Source organism: Staurois parvus, unplaced genomic scaffold (genome assembly GCF_062004578.1).
Source record: "Staurois parvus isolate SC_StPar_1 unplaced genomic scaffold, SC_StPar_1.0 ptg000082l, whole genome shotgun sequence".
Lineage (NCBI taxonomy): Eukaryota > Metazoa > Chordata > Amphibia > Anura > Ranidae > Staurois > Staurois parvus.
Genome location: NW_028317878.1, coordinates 2,898,242 through 2,918,020, shown reverse-complemented (window position 1 = coordinate 2,918,020; position 19,779 = coordinate 2,898,242). Strand labels below are relative to the sequence as shown.

Here is a 19,779-nt window from a genome sequence, read left to right as displayed (position 1 = left end):
AAACTGCTATTGGCTTACCATTGGTTACTGCATCTCACAAATTTTGTGTTACAATTAATTCAGTGTTGTGTATTTTCATTGCAATAGTACATTTTTGTTTGTTGCATTTGTGTAAAAAAAAAAAAAAACAAGTAAATGTCTATAGGTTTTTTTTGTGTTGCTGTTTTATTCCTTTATCTTTTACCTGCAGAGGTCAGTTACAATATACAGTAATCTCAGTATAATTGTGGAAAATAGTAGTTTGTTTTTTTTTTTATTTAATTTTTTTTTTTTAGTAAACTATCATAAATATGTATATGATACTTTCAGTTAGTTTCATTGCTACTCATGTACTGGCAAGAAATTCACAGTTCTAATGTATTTTTGTCTGATAGTATTACAAATTGATTAGAATAAAACACTTTTGGAACCATTTTTATTATTGACAATGGAAACACCTATTTCTTTAAAAAGGAAGTAAATTCATTGTTGCAGGTGAGCTTTTTCTAATACTTTGCTAGCGATGATGAGTATAGGATCCTGTCAACGATGCCACCCCTGTCACCACCATCTCCGCTGCCTGTTCTTCTGGGTCCTGTTGTGATTCCATTGGATTGCCACTGGCATGTGCAGAGGAGTTATTTTACCGGCACCTGGCTCTATTTTCAGCATGTAACCTCAGAATAGTGGGATGTACTTTGCATGGCTCATGTGCCATGGAGTGCACACAAAAAAACAAAGCACCATTAGTTACAAAAGAGACTTTATTTCAGTGGTTTTTATCAACTTTTTAAACGTTTTAACAAAGAAGGTCTGAGCAAAGGACACGCCCACGCAGAGCCTATCAATGGCACATAAAATACAAAAACAGTGATATTACACCGACAGAAACTCAAGCCAAAAGCAAACATCTACCATCTCACAGAAATCAAGCAAAAATAAGGAGGAAAAAAGAGTAAAAAAGGAAGAAGACAACACTAGAAGCAGGGGTCTGGGAACGCCAATACCAAACAGCATCATACACCCAGACTAGCTGGGGGAAGCGTTGGAAAAGCATAGGTCAATCATGTCCCCCTTATTTTTTTAAAAATTTCTGTTGTTAATCATTGCGCATACTCGACATCTGTTCATTGAGCATCAGAGTGGTCATACGATCCCGCATCCCCTGAAGAGGGACAGATGTACTTTTTCAGGCCTGAGCAATTGTTCTAGTTGCTGACAAGAACATATAAGAAGCCAACTTCTGCCGATGAGCCAACAGGCCTGGTATGGGACAATGAAGCAAAGCATACCGAGCTTCCCGGCATATGGAGAGATGGAACAAGGTGCAAAGAAGGCCAAATACATGAGACCAAAAAGGAATCCATCTCTGGCATAACCACCATATATGCAACACATCTCCACGATGACCACAACCCTGGAAGCAGTGGTCACTATAGGCAGAGTTCGCCTGGGCTATATGAGCCGGGACTAATACCAACGGAACAGTACTTTATATGCCGCCTCCAGCATGGCTGTATTGAATGAATATTTAGCTATAAATGACCAGGCCTTATTTCAGTCCTCCAGATCCACGACCGTTCCCAAGTCACGCTCCCACTGAGCGACATATGATAGAGAAGTACGCGTTGAGCGCCTATTCAGAGATGCATAAAGTAGGGAACCAAGACCCAGGGTGCCCGGCTGCTGTTGGCAAAGCTGTTCAAAAGCAGATTTCTGATATGGAAAGGTGGAAGTGCCATGCAGTGAGGTCAGCCAGTGCCACAATTGAAGGTAACAAAAAAAGTCTGCCTGAGGGACTCCCGTAGAGAGTTCCTGGTGGGAAAGGACCGAGAAGTCAAAAAGTGTTGCACCTACAAAAAACCATTGACCAGCTGTCAGCCCCTGCGGTAGTGAGCTCTATTGATCCTGAACTTGGGGTTCCCCAGGGCACGGAGTCTAAGCCCTAGCCTGCTTGTTCACCAGAGCCCCTGATGGTGGGGATGGGCTTGCAGCAGGCTGGGACCAGGTCGCGACCCCCAGGTACACCCAGCTGAGGTGGAGGAGACCGCTCGCAGGAGCAGAGTACAACGGGAGAAGACAAAGGGAATCCAATAGGCAAGCCGAGGTCAGGACAGGCGGAAAACTAGCAAGGTCGGGAACGAAGCTGGGGTCGGTACACAGACAATATAGGATTCACAGCGGAAACACATGGGAGCTCCAACAACTAAGACGTTGCGCAGGTAAAGTGGCCTGGTCTGAGCATATCTTTATATAGACAAGCAAACTAGGAGGCGGGCCAGGAAGTGATGGAAGGGATGGAAATAAAACCCAGAGGATAGCCCATAGGTGAGCACAGACAAACACATGTGAAGGGATCAGGAGCAGAAAGGAGGTAAGAATAAACAAACAAGAGGCTGCAGGCTAACTTGTGACACCACCCACCAAGAGAACGCCCCTGGTTGATCTAAACCCGGCGGGAAAAGAGGATTATTGCTATCTGGGAGCAAAGATAGAAAGGGTGACATCAAGCCACTGGAGTAGCGTACCGAATCCCACACTTGTAGGCCATGGAGCAGAATTAGACTCAATGTCGTTGGGCGTAGGGCAGGGGGGAGCCATAAAAGCGTTGATGTCACAATGGGAGCACAGTTAGGTAGTTCCAAAAGGACCCAGAGAGGAACATCAGAAGAAGCGTGCAAGATAGACAGTGGGGCTATCTGGCTTATTTGGTAATACTTAGCTACATTAGGCACCCCAAGACCTCCCTGCAGTCTATGGACAAAAAGCGTATTTCTGGAGACTCTGGGGCTTCTGTCAGCCCAGATAAATCGCATAATCCTCGCCTGAATCAACCGGAGGAAATGAGAAGGAACCACACTGGAAGGGTGCGAAAATAATACAACAATTTAGGCAGGATAGTAATTTTCACAAAGTTAACTTGTCCTATCCCGGACAGGTTCGGGAGTATCCAAAAGTGCATAAGAGAGGACACAGAGCGTGGCAATGGATAATAGTTTGCAGCAAAGAGCCATAGGTGGGGGTCTGGCGGATGCCTAAGTATTCAAGCGTAGAGGAAGCCCATTTGTACAGGAAGTGGGACTGTAGGCACGAAACCAAATCCGAGGCCAAAGTAATATTGAGAGCGACAGTCTTATCCAAATTAACACGAAATCAAGGAGAAACTTGCAAGAACCCGTTGCAAATTTGGGAGCATCATCAGTGGATTAGTGAGAGTCAAGAGGGCATCATCTACAAAAAAGTTCAATTTAAATTCCTGTCCTGTGTAAGGGACACCCGATTACATTACAATCTGCCGGGAGTGCCAAAGGCAGCGGCTTAAGCGCCAGGACAAAGAGTGCCAGAGACAGGGGGCATCCCTGTCTCATCCCTCGCCAAATAGGAAAGGGACCTGAGAAATACCCTGCATACATAACCGAAGGCGAAGTGGAAGAATACAAGGCCTGAATCCAAGAAAGGGATAGAATCCCCAAAACCCCAGCAGGACAGCAAGAACCGCGGGTATTCCCAGGATAGGGAGTCAAATGCTTTGTAGATATCTAAAGTCCGTAAGAGTCCCGGATTTTTTTTTGCTGTTGCAGAAGGTATATAAGGTGGACTAATTTATGAACATTATCACCCGCCTGCCTCCCAGGGATGAAACTTAATTGGTCCCTGTGGACCAGACTACGTATTTATTGATACGAAGACTTGAGAATCTTGTCCAATATCTTCAAATCCTCATTAAGAAGAGAAATGGGCCGAAAGGCTTGGGGTTCCTGCACGTCTTTTGTTGTCTTCGGAATCATTGAGATATGAGCTCTAAGCGCATCTGGAGAGGGCAGAGAACCCTGTCGCAATTCATTGAAGTAACCAGCCAAAAAGGGCACCAACAGTGTTGCAAATTTCTTGTAATAGAGACCCGAAAAGCCATCAGGACTCGTGGCCGCTGTGGACCGTAAAGATTTGATAGCTTGAAGTACTTCCGATACGGTTACACCTGCATTAAGGACAGTCCAGGGAGTTGTAGATCTTGAACGCTTCCGCCTGAGCTACAGGAAAGGGATCTGGTTTGGTGTACAGGTGTGAAAGGAAGTCTGTGAAACGCAAGACGATCTGGGGATTGGAGGTGCAGCCCCCCGCAGAGAGCCGCAACTGGACTGGTTTGTAGGGTTTCCCCAAAGAATTGAGTTTCCTAGCCAGCATCAGACCCAGTTTATTAGCACAGGTATAAAATTTATGTTTGGTCCAACACAAGGCCCATTCAGCCTCCGAAGATGCAAGTAAGTTAAATTCTGCAGCCAGGGCGTCTCGTGTTTGTTTATGGGCTTCGGCCGGGTGCGACTTCCAACGAGCATCCACAGAGGCTAGCAGAGAGTGAAGGTCCAAAAGACCACGCTCCCACTTCCAAGCCGCAGCCAGCTGTATAATGTGGCCCTGCACCGTAGCTTTATGCGCCTCCCATAGGGGCACTGCCGAAGAAACAGATTCCGAGTTCTCCATAAAGTATGTTCGTATGAAAGATGCAACTTGCTGGCAGGTGACCTGAGTAGTCAATAAAGACTTGTTAATGCACTAGTGAAAAACGGCAACGTGCCAGCCCCGAAAGTGCAAGAAGTAGAACCAGGGAATCGTGGTCTGACCAGGGCGAGGAAGGGATAAATACGTGGTCGATTCTGCAGAAACTGTTATGAGGATTTGAGTAGAATGGGAAGTCGCGCTCAGTTGGGTGAAGTCCCCTCCAAACGTCTGCCAGCCCTGCAGGCTGCAGGAGTGAGCTCATATAATCCTCCTGCACTAAGTCGTGAGAGGGGGCCGCCCCCGGGCTAGAGCCTATCTAGAGCAGAATCCAAGGTAACATTTGAATCACCCAAAAGAAGAAGGTGGCCCTTGGAGTGTTGGGATATGACGGTACAAAGATGGGAGAAACATTTGTGCTGAAAGCAATTGGGGGCGTAAGAAGAGACAAAAGTGACCTCCTGATCCCAGAGGGTACCCTGCAGGAGCAAGTACCTGCCCATGGGGTCCGCTATATTCCCAGCACAGGTGAAAGGGAGATTGCTTTTGAAGGCTATCAGAACACCCCGCCATTTCTCAGGAGACGATGCCGTGTAAAAAGTGGGATAATGAGGCCAAAGATACCGTGGGGCAGAGGACTGGGCAAACCTGGTTTCTTGCAAGCATACCATGTCAATTTGTTGCGATTTGAGGTGATAAAAAACTTTAGACCACTTCTGAGGCGAATTGAAGCCTTGTATATTTTGTGAATGTACTTTCAAGAGGGGCAAAGCCATGGCGGGATCATCATAATCTGCTCAGCAGAAAAGGCAACAATCCAGTCCATGGCATCCTGGAACCCTGCATAAAACAAGAGCAGAAAAACCAGAAAAGAAGAGAAGACAAGAAAAGAAAGAGATAAGAGACACAGAGAGTATGTACAATGGCATAGCCGTATCACACCTATGGTGAAATGCATGCTATACTCAGAGGATACCAGTTGGGGGTGGCTCTACCGCCGAACACATGGCTGCAAATGGATACATCAAAAACCTAGGCCCCCAGGGAGTAAAAAGGCAATAGACATAACATAGCATAGTCCCATACTAGTAGATATGAGTCCCCAGGAAGTGGGTCACACCCATGGAAACCCAGCTAGGTTTTAGGAGCCCAACCCCCTCTGGGGGGATGACTACAGGCCGCAACTGAACTCAAACAGCACAGCCCAGATGGTCTCCTACCCCAGCGCCCCAGTAAGGCCCAATGTCGCCGGGACCCGTGGCATTCTTCAGTGGCAAAAAGTCACAGACCTCAAGTCCAGGTGGTGAGCCCTCACTTAAAGACGGAACCCCAAAGGAGCCGGCCGGGCAGGGCCCAATCATATAACACTATCAATACTTGAAATGCCTAAAAGGCCAAACTCACTGTCCCGTCAAAAGGTGAAGCACAATGGAGGAAGTGCTGGACACAACTTCAGCCCTGGGAAGAGCAAGTTGGACTTGGTCGTAGAGGGGTCCGAGGGAGGGCCCTCTTCCGGTTGCATGCCTTCTTCCAGAGGCGGCCCAAAGGAAGTGGCCCACCAGGGATCCAGATGAATGTGCCAGACTCTATGCAGCGCCTCCCTGCAGAATAAGGTACAAGGATTCCAGGGGAGAGTGGGCCTCCTCCGGCGTGGCAACAGAGTGGCTACAGCCCTGGTAGTTGAAGGTGAGGTGGAATGGAAAGCCCCATGTGTATTTAATTCTGCAATTTACCAAGCCCGAGGTGAAGGGCTTTCAACCGGCGGCGCTTCTGAAGAGTGATCTGAAAGAGGTCCGAGAAGAGCTGGTAGCGATGCCCCTGGAAAACTGTTGTTTCCTGGCTGCCAAGAGAATGGTTTCCTTAGTGCGATAATGTGTAAATTTGATTATAATGTCTCTTGGGGTCCCCTCCGGCCGTCTGGGACCCAATGCACGGTGTATGCGGTCAGATTCAAGTCGGTCAATTGGAATGTCAGGAGCTAGCCCCGTAAGCCAGAGCAGCGTGTCCGCCAATTCTTTCTTAAGGTCGCACAGATCCTGCTCATGGCTTTCAATGACCGTGATCACAGCATCCATTTTATACTCAAGATCGTTCATCTGATTGCCCAGCTCCCTGATTTCTCTGGAGAGATGTTCTGCCAACCTGGAATTAGTGGAGGACAATTCTGTCTGCACCATAGACTTGAAGCGACCCCGGAGCTCAGCGTCCCGCAGAGCCAGTGCGGGGGACTTCAGGGGTGCCTCTGACACAGTGTCCATTTCGTTGGCAGGATCCGATTCACCCGTGAGTAGAGGCGTATCTGAAATCGAGGCTGGGGCTTCAGATGCGCCCTCCGGCGGGTAGGCTGCAAGTTCCGGTGTGGCCTGCTGAGAGCTGGAGGTATAAGCGACCCCCGTTTTTTTTTTTTCTCCATCAGGGCGGGTGGGTGGCAGTGGGGAGCGATTTGGTGGGCAAATGTCTGACCCCCCTGGGAGCCGGCAGATCGGCCGATGTGTCTGGTGGGTGAGGAGCACGACTACCGAGCGTCCATCTTCGACGTTGCTCATGAACGCCCCCACAAAAGAGACTTTAAAAGACAGAAACCTAAAAATACAGGGAATTAAGTATGACTCTGTTATTGCATTCAGGGAGAGCTGTGCTACAAGCCAAACTATATTACACTATCCATTTTGCTGATGATCTAGTGAACTACATTGCCTACCCATGTGGAAAGTCCTGATCAAGAATGGCTACCACAGAGTACCTTCTGTTAACTTTGGAAACCTACAGTTAGGTCCATATATATTTGGACACAGGCACAATTTTTTTTTTTTTTTCAGGTATTTACCAAAACATTTTAAATCTATAGTTAAATAATGGATATGGGCTGAAAGTGCACACTCAGGTTTAATTTGAGGGTATGTACATCCAAATTGGAGGAAGGGTTTAGGAATTACAGCTCTTAAGAGTAGCCACCCCCCTTTTTCAAGGGACCAAACGTAATTGGACAATTACATTAAAAGCTGTTTCATGGCCAGGTGTGGTGGGCTAATCCTTCATTATTTCATCATCATTTAAGCAAGTAAAAGGTCTGGAGTTGAGTAGTATTTGCATTTGGAATCTATTGCTGTGAACCTACATCATGCGTTCTTTGCATCCTTTGGACGAACAAAACTAAGATTAATCTGTACCAGACTGACGGGAAGAAAAACGTGTGGAGAAGGCTTGGAACAGCTCATGATCCAAAGCACACAACGTCATCTGTAAAACATAGTGGAGGCAGTTTGATGGCATGGGCATGCATGGCTTCCAGTGGCAATGGGTCATTGGTGTTTATTGATGATGTGACAGAAGACAGAAGCAGCCGGATGAATTCTGCAGTGTTTAGAGATATACTGTCAGCCCAGATTCAGCCAAATGCAGCAAAGTTGATTGGACGGTGCTTCACAGTACGGATGGACAATGATCCAAAACACACTGCAAAAGCAACCCAGGAGCTTTTGAAGGAAAAGAAGTGGATGCAATGGCCCAGTCAATCACCTGATCTTAACCCAATTGAGCATGCATTTCACTTGCTGAAGGTAAAACAAAAAGGCAGAAAGACCCACAAACAAAGAACAACTAAAGACAGCTAGAGCCTAGCAAAGCGTCAGGAGGAAACTCAGTCTTTGGTAATGTTCATGGGTTCCAGACTTCAGGCAGTCATTGCTAGTAAAGGATTATCAACAAAATATTTAAAATGAACATGTTATTCATGATTATATTCATTTGTCCAATTAAATTTGAGCCCCTGAAAATGGAGGGAGTGTGTATAAAAATGGTTGCAGTTCCTAAAATTTGTATTTGATATTTATGTTCAACTCCTTGAATTAAAGCTGAAAGTCTGCACTTCAGATTCATTTGGATTGTTTCATTTTAATTTATTCTGGTGGCATACAGAGCCAAAAGTATGAAAACTGTGCCTGTGTCCAAATATATGGACATAACTGTACGTGTCCTCCCCCCTTCCCCTGATCCTTGTTTGACTCGCTAATTACTCAACTTCTGAAAAAAATGAACTACCACTTACAATCATAAATTTCTCCAAAAGAAGCAAATATGAAATATTATTATTACAGATATTTATATAGTGTTGCCAATTTACGCAGCTCTTTACATACAATAGTATTCATTCACTCTGGTTTCTGCCCTCAAGGAGCTTACAATTTAAGGTCCCTATCTCGCATGCATAAACATACTAGGACCAAACTGACAGACACCAGTTATCCTACTAGTATGTTTTTGGACTGTGGGAGGGTAACTGGAGTACCCGGAGGAATCCTAGGCAAGCGCCTGTCAGAGAGAATATGCAAAGTCCATGTAGATATTGTCCCGGTCATGATTGGAACCGAGGAGCCCAGTTTCTGCAAAGTAGATGTGCTAACCGTTGAGCGTCTTTGTTTTCTGAAGGGATCCTTAACACGGAATGTTCATGCAGAAAGTTTTAAAATCTTGGAAGTAAAAAAAATGAATGCTACCTTTTCTGATGTGTAAATCATTTGGAGCTCTTCTAGAGTCTGAATGATGCTTTAGGTTGTGATTGGCACTACTCATTGTTGTCTTCAGGGGTAACCTTTTATATGGGGAATGGAACCTGTCCTGCTGGCTTCTGCCATTAAATGAGGGGTTGACATATCTTCCACTGTCTGTCTGAAAGCTTTCTAGTTATCTTTCCTAATTTTGTTATGTTGTTTCCTTATAGTGTTCTGCTGGGAAAAAGAAAATGATATGAATGCAAACATCTGCTCTTTTGTCTGACAGCTGTATGTTTACATCATTTTCATTTAAATAAATCCAAGTGGATTTCTGTCAAGCCATGGACCCAAATGTAGACAGCACATTATGAGTTTTATAGCCATAAAATTGGACAAAAACAAATTGTCTCTTTTTTTAAGTCTGGTAATTTTAAGGCATGGTCAGCTAAGATAGTCATTTTCATCCAAAATTAGTGTCAATGTACTGTAAACATACAAGTGTAATATGTTTTTTCAGCAGATCATTGAAATAGGTAAGTAAACCACACTGTGGTTCTCTCCATGTTTTACAGAACTAAATTCCGCTTTACACCTAAGAAAGTGGCCATTTGATGGCTTGATAGTTTGTTTGAGAGCACAAGCAACTGTGACCGTTATTGATGGCATTGCTTGAATGTAATTGTTTTGGAAAACAGTTACATCAATGGGTTAAGAGTATGGACCAACTAATACATGTTTAACATTAAGATGTTCATAGATACACATTTTTTTTTTAAAGCTTTCCTTCCAAGTTTCATACCTGATAGTCATCTGTTCAGTTAACCTTTGAAAGAGAAGGATTGTGCAGTTATTTGAGGGTCATGATAATTCATGTATATGGCTCTAGACTTGCTGTTTATATTATTCTGTTCATGTCATTTGGTGGTTAGCACGTATCGGAACTTTATTTGTCAAAAGTAGCAATTACTTAGATGGCAACATTTATCACTATTAGGCCTTCCAATGTGACAGAATTTGTCGTGTCCAAAAATGCTCATGTATTAGCAACTTATTTGAATTGCTGTCTTACCAGGGCTTTTTTTATCATAGGTGTCTTAAAACCTAGGTTAATTGGAGCCTGAAAGCAGGGGTGTTAAAGATCAACTTCAGACAGACAGATATATACTTTGATTTTGTAAGGATTTGTAATTCTATATAGCCTTTTGTGTGATTTATACACCCCTGGCAAACAACACAGCCAGAAGGGTGACACCACTTTCTTTGTTAGAGTTAAGTAATAAAGTGGTTTCACTTCCCTTCTTGCAACTTGCTGAGTGGAAATGAATTGCAGCACACCACAAGTCAGTTTTGTTTACTTAGTTCACCTTCTGTCAGTATGTTCCCTGTCAGCACATGCAGCAAAGCATGATTGACTGCTATTGTTGCCCCACCCCCTTCCAGTCTCAGTGCTGTCCTGCAGGGGATAACAAAAGGCTGATATCAAGACAGGATTCAGGCATCTTGTTAATGTTTTGCATTTTTGGACTTCATTTTTACAATTTACATAACATAAAGTTGTATTCCAGACAAAAAAGGATATGGATAACCTAGTAAAATTATAGATTTGGCAACTCACTAATGATATTTTATTCCTGGACCCCTAAATTGCTCTTGATCTGTTCCTAAAGATGTATTCAACTGAAGTGACTGTTTTTTATTTATTTTTTTAAACCAGGGAATGCTGCAGACGTCTGAAATCCTTAAAGCAGAAAGTGAAGAAGTGAAGAAAGCATGTCAAGAAATGTCTGCAAAAATACTACAGCTTGAAGAAGACCTGTTATCTGTGACTCAGAAAGCCATAGAAAAGGAAACTGAATTGGACAGGTACTGCTGAGTGTGGGGTGCGGTATTGGGTTTGTAATTATGTATTTATTTGTGTCCAAGGTGTGATATGTACTTGCTGCAGCGAGCTTGGCCTTATATACCTGTGAGCGCTTTGTTCAGTACATCTTGATGGCAGGCTATCCATGAGTGACTGGTCAGCATCACGGATGTACTGTATACTTTGATGGCGAATGTCAGCTGTCCCCAGTATAGTGTGTGTATGTAGTACATAGTGTGTGTGTATGTGTGTATATATATATATATATATATATATATAACATTGTATTATGCATATGTTATATAGTTTACAAGAGTGCACAATGGTATACTTTACATACAGTAGACAGAACATTTTCTTAATATAAATATAGAACTTCTTGTTCTTAGTGCATCACTCTGCAGGTATTGATTCAGCAACAACATGGTCACCTGCAATGTATAAAGTGAACATGTTTTCTTTTTTTTAACTGCTCAATTTGAAGCTGAAAATCAAATCATTATTAGTAATCAGTGTGGTATTATTAAAGACTGTTCTTGCCAGACCAACCTTTTAACATTCTATGAGGAGGTAAGCTGTAATTTGGATAGAGGAAGGCCTGTGGACGTAGTGTATTTAGATTTTGTTAAGGTATTTGATACAGTTCCCCCATAAATGCTTAATTTACAAATCAAGGTTTTTTGGCAATCATGATATTGCATGTGCCTGGATAGTAAACTAGTTACAGGAGCGCGCCCAAAGGGTGCTGAATAATGGCATATTTTCTGAATGGTCTAGAGATGTGATCGGGGTACACCAGGGCTCTCTCCAGGGACCAATGCTGTTTAACTTGTTCATAAATGATATAGACGTTGGAATAATTAATTCAGTTTCAGTGTTTGTTGATGATACAAAGCTAAGCAGGGCAATACCTTCTGAACAGGATATAGCAACTTTGCAAGAGGGCACAGTTAAAATAGAGCGTATGCAGGTAAATGGTAGATGAGATTTAGTATTGAAAATTTTAAAGTAATGCACTTGGGAGCATAAAATATGTGTGCAAGTTACCATTAGGGGTAGAACCTTTTGTGGAGTCGAGGATGGAGAAGGATCTGGGGGGTCTCAGTAGATGACAGACTCAGCAATAGCATGCAGTGTCAAGCTACAACAAACAAGGCAACCAGACTATTATCATGTATCGAAAAGGGTATTTACTCAAGGGATAAAACTATAATTCTACCACCTTTTTGACCACATCTTGAGTGTCTCGTTTTGGTCATCGCTCCTCAGGAAGGATGTGCTGGAGCTGGTGACAGTCCAGAGAAGGACAGCAAAGCTTATCAGGGGGCTGGAGTACCTCAGTTATGAGGAATGACTACAGACATAAAATGTTTTCATCCTAGAGAAGAGATCCGTAAAGCAGAACTATACTCCCCTTCACTCAGGGTCCCGGAGCTCCTTGTCAGTATTAATCACTGGCTGCTTTCATTGGCTGGGCTGAAACGACATCATTCCCGCACATGCGCAGGAGTTCAGTAATGTCAGCTTTGCTGATCTTGTAAGATGAGCTGCACATGTGCAGCTCACTGTAGGGGAGCAGACTAGCAAGTAAGTTACTTTAATGCAAAGAGATATAGCATATACAAATCTTTGGCATTGGGAGGAAACTATTTACCCTAAGGTCTCCAAAGAAGACACTCAGCCACACAATGGAATTAGCAGAGAGGTGATTCGATCTCTAACTGTGTGTGTATTGGTTCTTTACAGTTAGAGCAGTAAGTATGCAAAGAATTCCCTCCCATAATTGGTGGTGTCAATGGGGAGTATAGATAGATTAAAAAAAAAAACCCTATAGATGTGTTTCTTAGCAAACACAATGTACAGGGATATTGTAAATGGTTATGACATATGACTCCTGTGTCTAAGGGGCCAAAAAGTGTGTGAAGATCTGAGTAATGTTGAGTGTAGGCAAGTAAAGGTGTGTAAGCATATAGACGAGTAAAATTCTTCTTCATTGCCAGTGTTGTAATATACTCATTTATACTCGTGTAAACGAGTAAACATGCAAGTAAATTACTGGACTCAAATAAAAAATTTCATATTTTTGTTTTACTACTCTGTACTCAATGCGTGTGCAATGTCCCATAGACAACAATGCATCTCATTTCAGATAACTCAGCATTTTTTACTCCCATGTGCAACAGGCCTTAAAATATAAATCAGTATGAAGCCCATTCTGGATAAAGTATTGTTAATAATACATGTTATTTTTAGCCTGAAAGATAAACTGAAGAAAATGAAACAAGAAAGAGAGCAGTTGGAGTTTCAAGTAAAGAATGAGAAGGATGAAAAGGAATTGTACAAGGTAAAACATATGTGAAGTCTGTCATTCTGTATGTAAAGATGACCTACTGTGGTTGACATCTGCAGGACATATTCACCAACATCTGACATATATATTAGAGGGAATGATGTTATGTGCATTTCTAGAGTTGTAAGAACGTCTTCTGGGAATGCTATCTTAAGAATGCCAGCCTAATGATCAAGTTCAGTGTACAGCAACTGTACCCATCAAGGAAAAGTTGCTATTTTAAAACCCACTTACAGCTAGACGCTTTATTATTGTTTACTTTTGCCTGTCATTAATTTACATATAAATGGAATAATGGGCAACATGTTTAAGTTACTCAAATTTATATATGATTCTTTTGTATTTTTTGCTCTCTATTTTAAGTTTATCTAAAAAGCTGGATACTGTTTTACGTGAAGGGCCTATTTAAATCATAAAATACTGGACATCCAAGCACAATATTATCCACTTTTTTTTTAATGGGCAGTTATGCTAAACTGCAGTTCAGTACCTGACACCCTTTATAGTGTTTTTACTGTGCCCACCTGTTTCATTGCATAGTGCTGACTGGCTTAAAAACATGGTATTATGCTCCTATGGTAAGAAGATTTCTTTCATAGTTGAAAACTACTTGGGTATGGCAGGCTAAGGGGAGAAGACTTGGCTACTTAGAAATTTCACCTTAGAGCCGTTATCACATTGAAATCCTTCTCCTTTAACTAGGCTGCATCTCCAATAACAGTACCGTTAATTGGCACTAAAGACGAAAACAAAATTGGGTGGCAGTTTGGTAACACTTAAAGTGCACCTAAACCTAAAAACAAAAGTGTAATATGTTTATCTTACATGTGTTTGTTTCCTTTGTTTTGTTTTTTTTTATTATTTTATTTTTTACTGGTGTTGCTTTAACACACTTCGTGCACTAGAATGACAATGCTCAATCGCCGCACTGTATCTATGGAGGAGCACTGTTGTCACCCCAGGCTGCCCTCCTCATTTGGACTAATAACACCTCCCCCCACCCTTCATCTTCATTTAGAAGAGAAGCAGCCTTTTTAAGGTTCACAGAAAATTGCTAGGAAAGCTGATAACATTGTTTGAGATCTTAATTCAGTGTATGAGACAATACAAGTACACTGGAATATTGGCAAGATCAACTGGATTTTCTCTGTACTTGCAGAAAATGTACTTGGCTTCTAAAGAAAACGAATACATCCATCGCATCTAGGGACTTTGCTGTCTTAAAAGATTTATATCCATAACTTGCCAGTTCTAATTGCATTATTGCCTTTTGACTATTTTGGTAACAATTCATTTCCACACATTATCATGTTTACGTGAGAAGTTTTTCAAAATGCAAAATGTTTTCCCCAGTGGAGAAAAACAAAATAAAACATTAGGACATGACCTAAAATTAAGAGGTGAAGGAATTTTACTTACAATAAGGCCTCATCCACACTGACTTTTGCAATCTCTCCTAGACACCTCTCATCCTGGCAGCAGCATTTTGGCTGAAAAAAAAAATATGATGCTTGTAAACACATGTAGCATGTTTAGGTGTGGTAAATGTAGGCCAAAGTGTATTCTGCTAAATGTCTTTGGTAAAAAAAAATCCCAATAAGTGTATATTAATTGGTTTGTATGAAAGCTATAGTGTCTACAAACTGCGGTGTATATACTGGAATTTACTCAGCTATGATGTTATACTGGTAATGGTGGTGATCAACAACTTATAGTGGAACTGTGATAGTGTGGCGGGCAATCTGGATCTAGTTGACGCTGTCTGAGAGAGACACTAACTGACACCAATTGTGACACTAATACAGTGATCAATGCTAATACTCTACACTATCACTGTACTAATGACACTGACTGGGAAGGGGTTAACATCTAGGGGCAACCAAAGGGTTAATTGTGTGCCTAACAATGTGTAATGTGTGTAATATGTGCTGCTTTTACTAATAGATGTGGTGATTTGCTAAGCCAGTCAGTAGGTCCCGGCCACGTGCATGTACATGATGCAGTGAGGTGGCCCTTAAATCTATTAAAAAAAATGTATTTCTAATGATATGTTCCAGTTTTAACCTCTAAGTGTGTGTGTGTGTGCGCACGAAAATCCCAGTAGATCAGCAGTTTTTGAAATACTCAGACCGCCCATCTGGTACCAACAACCACGCCACACTCAAAGTCACTTAAGTCCCCTTTCTTCCCCATTCTGAAGCCTGGTTTGAACTTCAGCAAGTCGACTTCACCATGTTTACAAGCTTAAATGCATTGAGTTGCTGCCATGTGATTGGCTGATTAGCAATTTGTGTTTCCAAGCAATTGAATAGATGTACCTAATAAAGTGACAGTTGAGTGTAAAAAAAATCAACAACATTTATTGGGGCCAAAAACACTTGCAGCTCACAACACAAAAGAAGTTCATGTATTTTTTCAAGCTTCAAGTGACACCATGCTGAGGTGTGACTGAATACCATGGGAGTTTGAATGTTACACATTTTTGAGTTTTAAAGCTCAGGAGCGATTGGGGTCAAACGGTTAATTTTTGCACTGAAGACTGGTTAGTTTGTTTACCCTTATTACCTAGCACCCTGGAAAGGTTTGCTTGGATAAATACATTTGGGCTACGTAGGTATACTTTTTTTCACTTCTGAAACTTTTTTACAGGTTCATCTAAAAAATACAGAAATTGAAAACACCAAGCTGCTTACTGAGGTGCAAACACTAAAAAATTTGGATGCCAATAAGGAGAATTTAATTACACACTACAAGGAGGAGCTTGGTAAAATGAAGCTCTGTTTGGGTGATAAGGAAAAGATGTGCAAGGACCTGCTTCAGAACTGTTCAGAAAAGGTGAGAGCAGCTCTCTGTGGGACTTAAGACACTTTATACACAGTGATGACATGTCATGTTTTCTGTTTATTCAGCCGAAAAAATATTTTTCCTGTTCGTGAGCTGAATTTTTAGTCCATAACGTTTCACCTGACCTTTGTATGGCTACTTAGGAAACAATTGGGTAGAGAAAACTGATGGAATTTTGCCTATATCAATGAATAATGTTTTTGTACTCATTTTCTTACTTGCTCAGAAATCTTGCTGGTCGTGTTATTGCAACATTTTGTAGCTTCGTACTTTTACTCATTCAAGTTTTAAACTGATCTTGACTTGGCCTAAAATGCTGCTAAGGTTACAGTTGGAGTGATTTCTGGCTGGTTATATAATGTGGTCCCACTGTAGGGGAGAAGGGAAGAGGACAATGTTTGTGTGTGTGTTAATCTGTGGCCTGTTCATATCATATGTTCTCTGTAATTGAACGTATGTCTTTTGTAGAAGATACATAAAAGACCTTTTGTAGTGGTGTCTACAAGTACCTATGTTAGTCTTCATTTTAGCCTATGTGTCCATGTGGTGTTCCCTTGAATTTTAGACCTAGGCCATTCATGGGGTTTAGACTTTTAACCAAGTCTTGATAGTGCCATTACCCTCTCTGATGCTAAGCCACCCGCATTCTTCAACTATCAAATGCCAGAATGTCAGTGGGTAGTAAGGTTGGTTCATACTGAATTCGACTTTTAAATTATGCTACTTCACTTGAGGTAGCGCGATTTGAAAGCCGCAGGTCAGTTTGATTTCAGATACGACTTGGCTGACATCTGTGCGACTTCATGCACAGATGTCTATGCAAGTCGCACCTGAAATCACCGAAAATCATGCAGGAACTATTTTCAAAGCGGTTCCATTGCTGACAATAGGGTGCAACTTTTCATGTGATTTGCAACTGTCAAATCACATAAGTCGCATTGGTGTGAACCGGGGCTTAAGGCTCTGGCATTGGACAGTTACTCTCCATTTACAGCCTGTCTCTCGGATCCAATTGAGCCCCACAGGCATTTGCAGATTTGCAGTCTTGTATAGGTACTGGCTTCTTCACTTTTAGCACTGTTGTTACCTTAGGTCAGGCTACCTTTTAAAGCATCTGTTGTATCATCTGTTTCACAGCTGTTTGACTGCCACAGTTCATGAGTTTCTTGTATTTATAATCCACAGGAAGACATTGGTTTCTTAAGACAGCAACTTCGGAAAATTCAAGATGAACATCAAGGTAGCAGACAAGAGGTTTCCTTCATGTCCAAAGAGCTCAGCGACGCAGTAACTGTACGAGATAAAACCATGTCTGACCTGCATACATCACGCCTTGAGACAGAAAGTGTGAAAAAGCAGCTTTCTGATGCTTTGGCTCAGCTGAGCTTACGAGATTCACAAAGGCAAATACCTGTTGCAGTCCGTGGAAAAAAGGAACAGGTACAATGCAATTCTGGTGAAATGAGTATGGATAGCGTATACCTGGCATATCAGGCTGGCAGTATTGGACACCTTTGTGCAGTTGACCAGTTTGAAAACCTAAGCTGAGTCTGGTCCCTATGTATTCTTTAAATCAGGGGTAGGCAACCCTAAAGAGGTGGAGATCTACCTGAACAACATGTGAGAAGTCAAAGATCACCAGGCACAGTGTTGCTCAGTGTCGCCACCTCACACTTAATTTAAGCCTCTAATTGCTGTACTGCCGTGTCATAGTCACATGGATTGCACGGCAATCAAGGGTTTAAATCAGGTGGTGAGGAGGCAACATATCACCTCTTCACCACCTGTGAAACATATCACTTTTCAGAGAAGACACAGTGCCTGCTGCACTTTTGAATGAGCCCTTAGTTGCATTCGGCAGTGGCACCCTTAGGACACATTCACACATAAAGTTGGGGGGTGGTAAAGCCCTGCGGTTGAGTCACACTTTTCCCACCCCCAAAATCTACCCCCTTTAGCTGCTGGGGCAGCAGCCAAAGGTATACACATGGAGCAGCAGGAATAAAGCCCCCTGTTGTTTTTGGTGGGTGCTACTGTCTGCCAATCATGACCAATCATGACCCATTCAAGCTCCCCTCAACTGCATGCTTCCACATGGTCCAAGGTGTTAGAGCAGGTCAGAGAAAGCAACACAACGCTGCCTGCCTTAACCTCTTGTTTGCCATACTGCACAAAGTTGCAGGGCACTTGCAGATCAGCCTCGTTCACTTGAATGGGTCATGCTTGGCAGGTGCTGCACCCACCAACCAAGACAGGGCGTATAACTCCTGCTGCGGGTGTGAGGAGGTGCAGTTGGGTTGGGGGTCTTGACTATGGGGACAATAAGAAAAAGTAAATGAACCCTTACTGTTTTGAGCCCCCTATAAGGCTGCTTTCACACTGATGTGCTGTGGTTTACTTGCACCATGGGTGCAGCGCAGTGCATCTGCGACTTTTCTAGGTTAGCTGCACATCGTGGGTGCAGCACAGAGCATCTAGGTTAGCTGCTTATAGACTTCTATTATATCCTGCAGGTGTGGTGCACTTTCTGAAAGCCCACCAAAACTCGTGCATTCAGGATTATAGGTGTGCTTTCAGAAAGTGAACCAAACCCGCAGGGTATAATAGAAGTCTATGGCTAAGCGCAGGAAAGCTGCAGGTACAATGCACTGCATCCGCATTGTGGGTAAATCACAGCACATCAGTGTGAAAACAGTCCTATACTATTATATCCAGTGTACTGCTTCACACTGACCTGAAGATCTTTTCTTTCTTGCTGCTGGCACCAATCTGGAGACCACTAGCTGGGATAAGAGGTGGAGTGCAGTTGGTATCATTCAGCATGGGACACGAGCAGCACTACAGAAGAGGCATCGGCTTATGTGGCTCTTGCTCCCTACTACAGATCCAACTTTACAAGTAGTCCCTCTGCATTGCACTCTGATGCTCTGGGATTGCAGGTCAGCGAGCCCAAACCATGATCTACCAGTCACCTGGCCGCAATCTACTGGTTGCCGAACCCCGCTTTACTTTATTGAATTAATGTTATGCAGGTACTTATACAGCACCAACAATTTACGTAGCCCTTTGCATATATAGTGTATATTCACATCAGCCCCTGCCCTCAAGGAGCTTACAATCTAAAGTCCCTGATTTACATACATACATACTAGGGCCAATTTTGACAGAAGTCAATTAACCTACCAGCATGTCTTTGAAGTGTGGGAGTAATCTGGAGTACCCGGAAGAAACCGAAAAAGGCACAGGGATAACATGCTATCTCCAAGCAGGTGGTGCCGTGGTTGGGATGTGAACCGATGACTTTAGTACTGCTAGTTGGAAGTGCTAACCACCTAGCCACTGTGCAGATTATTAAGGATTTATTTTCTTACACAGATTTCGAATTGATCATTCTGGAAAATGTTTTCACAGTTATATATTTGTGTTAGGACACAGAGAACAGCACAGTGGAGCAAGATCTTCGAAAAGAGGTTGAAGACCTGAAGTTGAGGCTACAAATGGCAGCTGATCACTATAAAGATAAATTTAAGGAATGCCAGAAACTCCAGAAGCAAGTTGTAAAGCTTGTAAGTAGTCTGTGTTAGTAGCAGTGTTAAACTTCTGTTATTTAAAGTGGTGTGTACATACCTGATGTGAAAAGGTTATTTTTTGTCATGTTTATTGTTTCTGCTTTGCTCTTTTTTCATAGCATTTGTTAAACAAACACTACAGCCTATGCAGGCATATGAAATCATTAGCAGTATATTGACACTCAT

General features: G+C 42.6%; 1 protein-coding gene across 2 annotated transcripts in view; it reads left to right on the top strand.

Moving 5' to 3' along the window:
• Nucleotides 1-19,779, top strand: part of TAX1BP1 (Tax1 binding protein 1) — a 170,257-nt gene that overhangs the window by 104,169 nt on the left and 46,309 nt on the right. For both annotated transcript variants that reach the window (XM_089669889.1, XM_089669888.1), the window contains exons 6-10: nucleotides 10,684-10,832; nucleotides 13,084-13,174; nucleotides 15,830-16,015; nucleotides 17,210-17,464; nucleotides 19,453-19,590. In XM_089669889.1, the coding sequence (XP_089526015.1) occupies nucleotides 10,684-10,832; nucleotides 13,084-13,174; nucleotides 15,830-16,015; nucleotides 17,210-17,464; nucleotides 19,453-19,590 (819 nt within the window). The remainder of the gene's footprint in view (nucleotides 1-10,683; nucleotides 10,833-13,083; nucleotides 13,175-15,829; nucleotides 16,016-17,209; nucleotides 17,465-19,452; nucleotides 19,591-19,779) is intronic.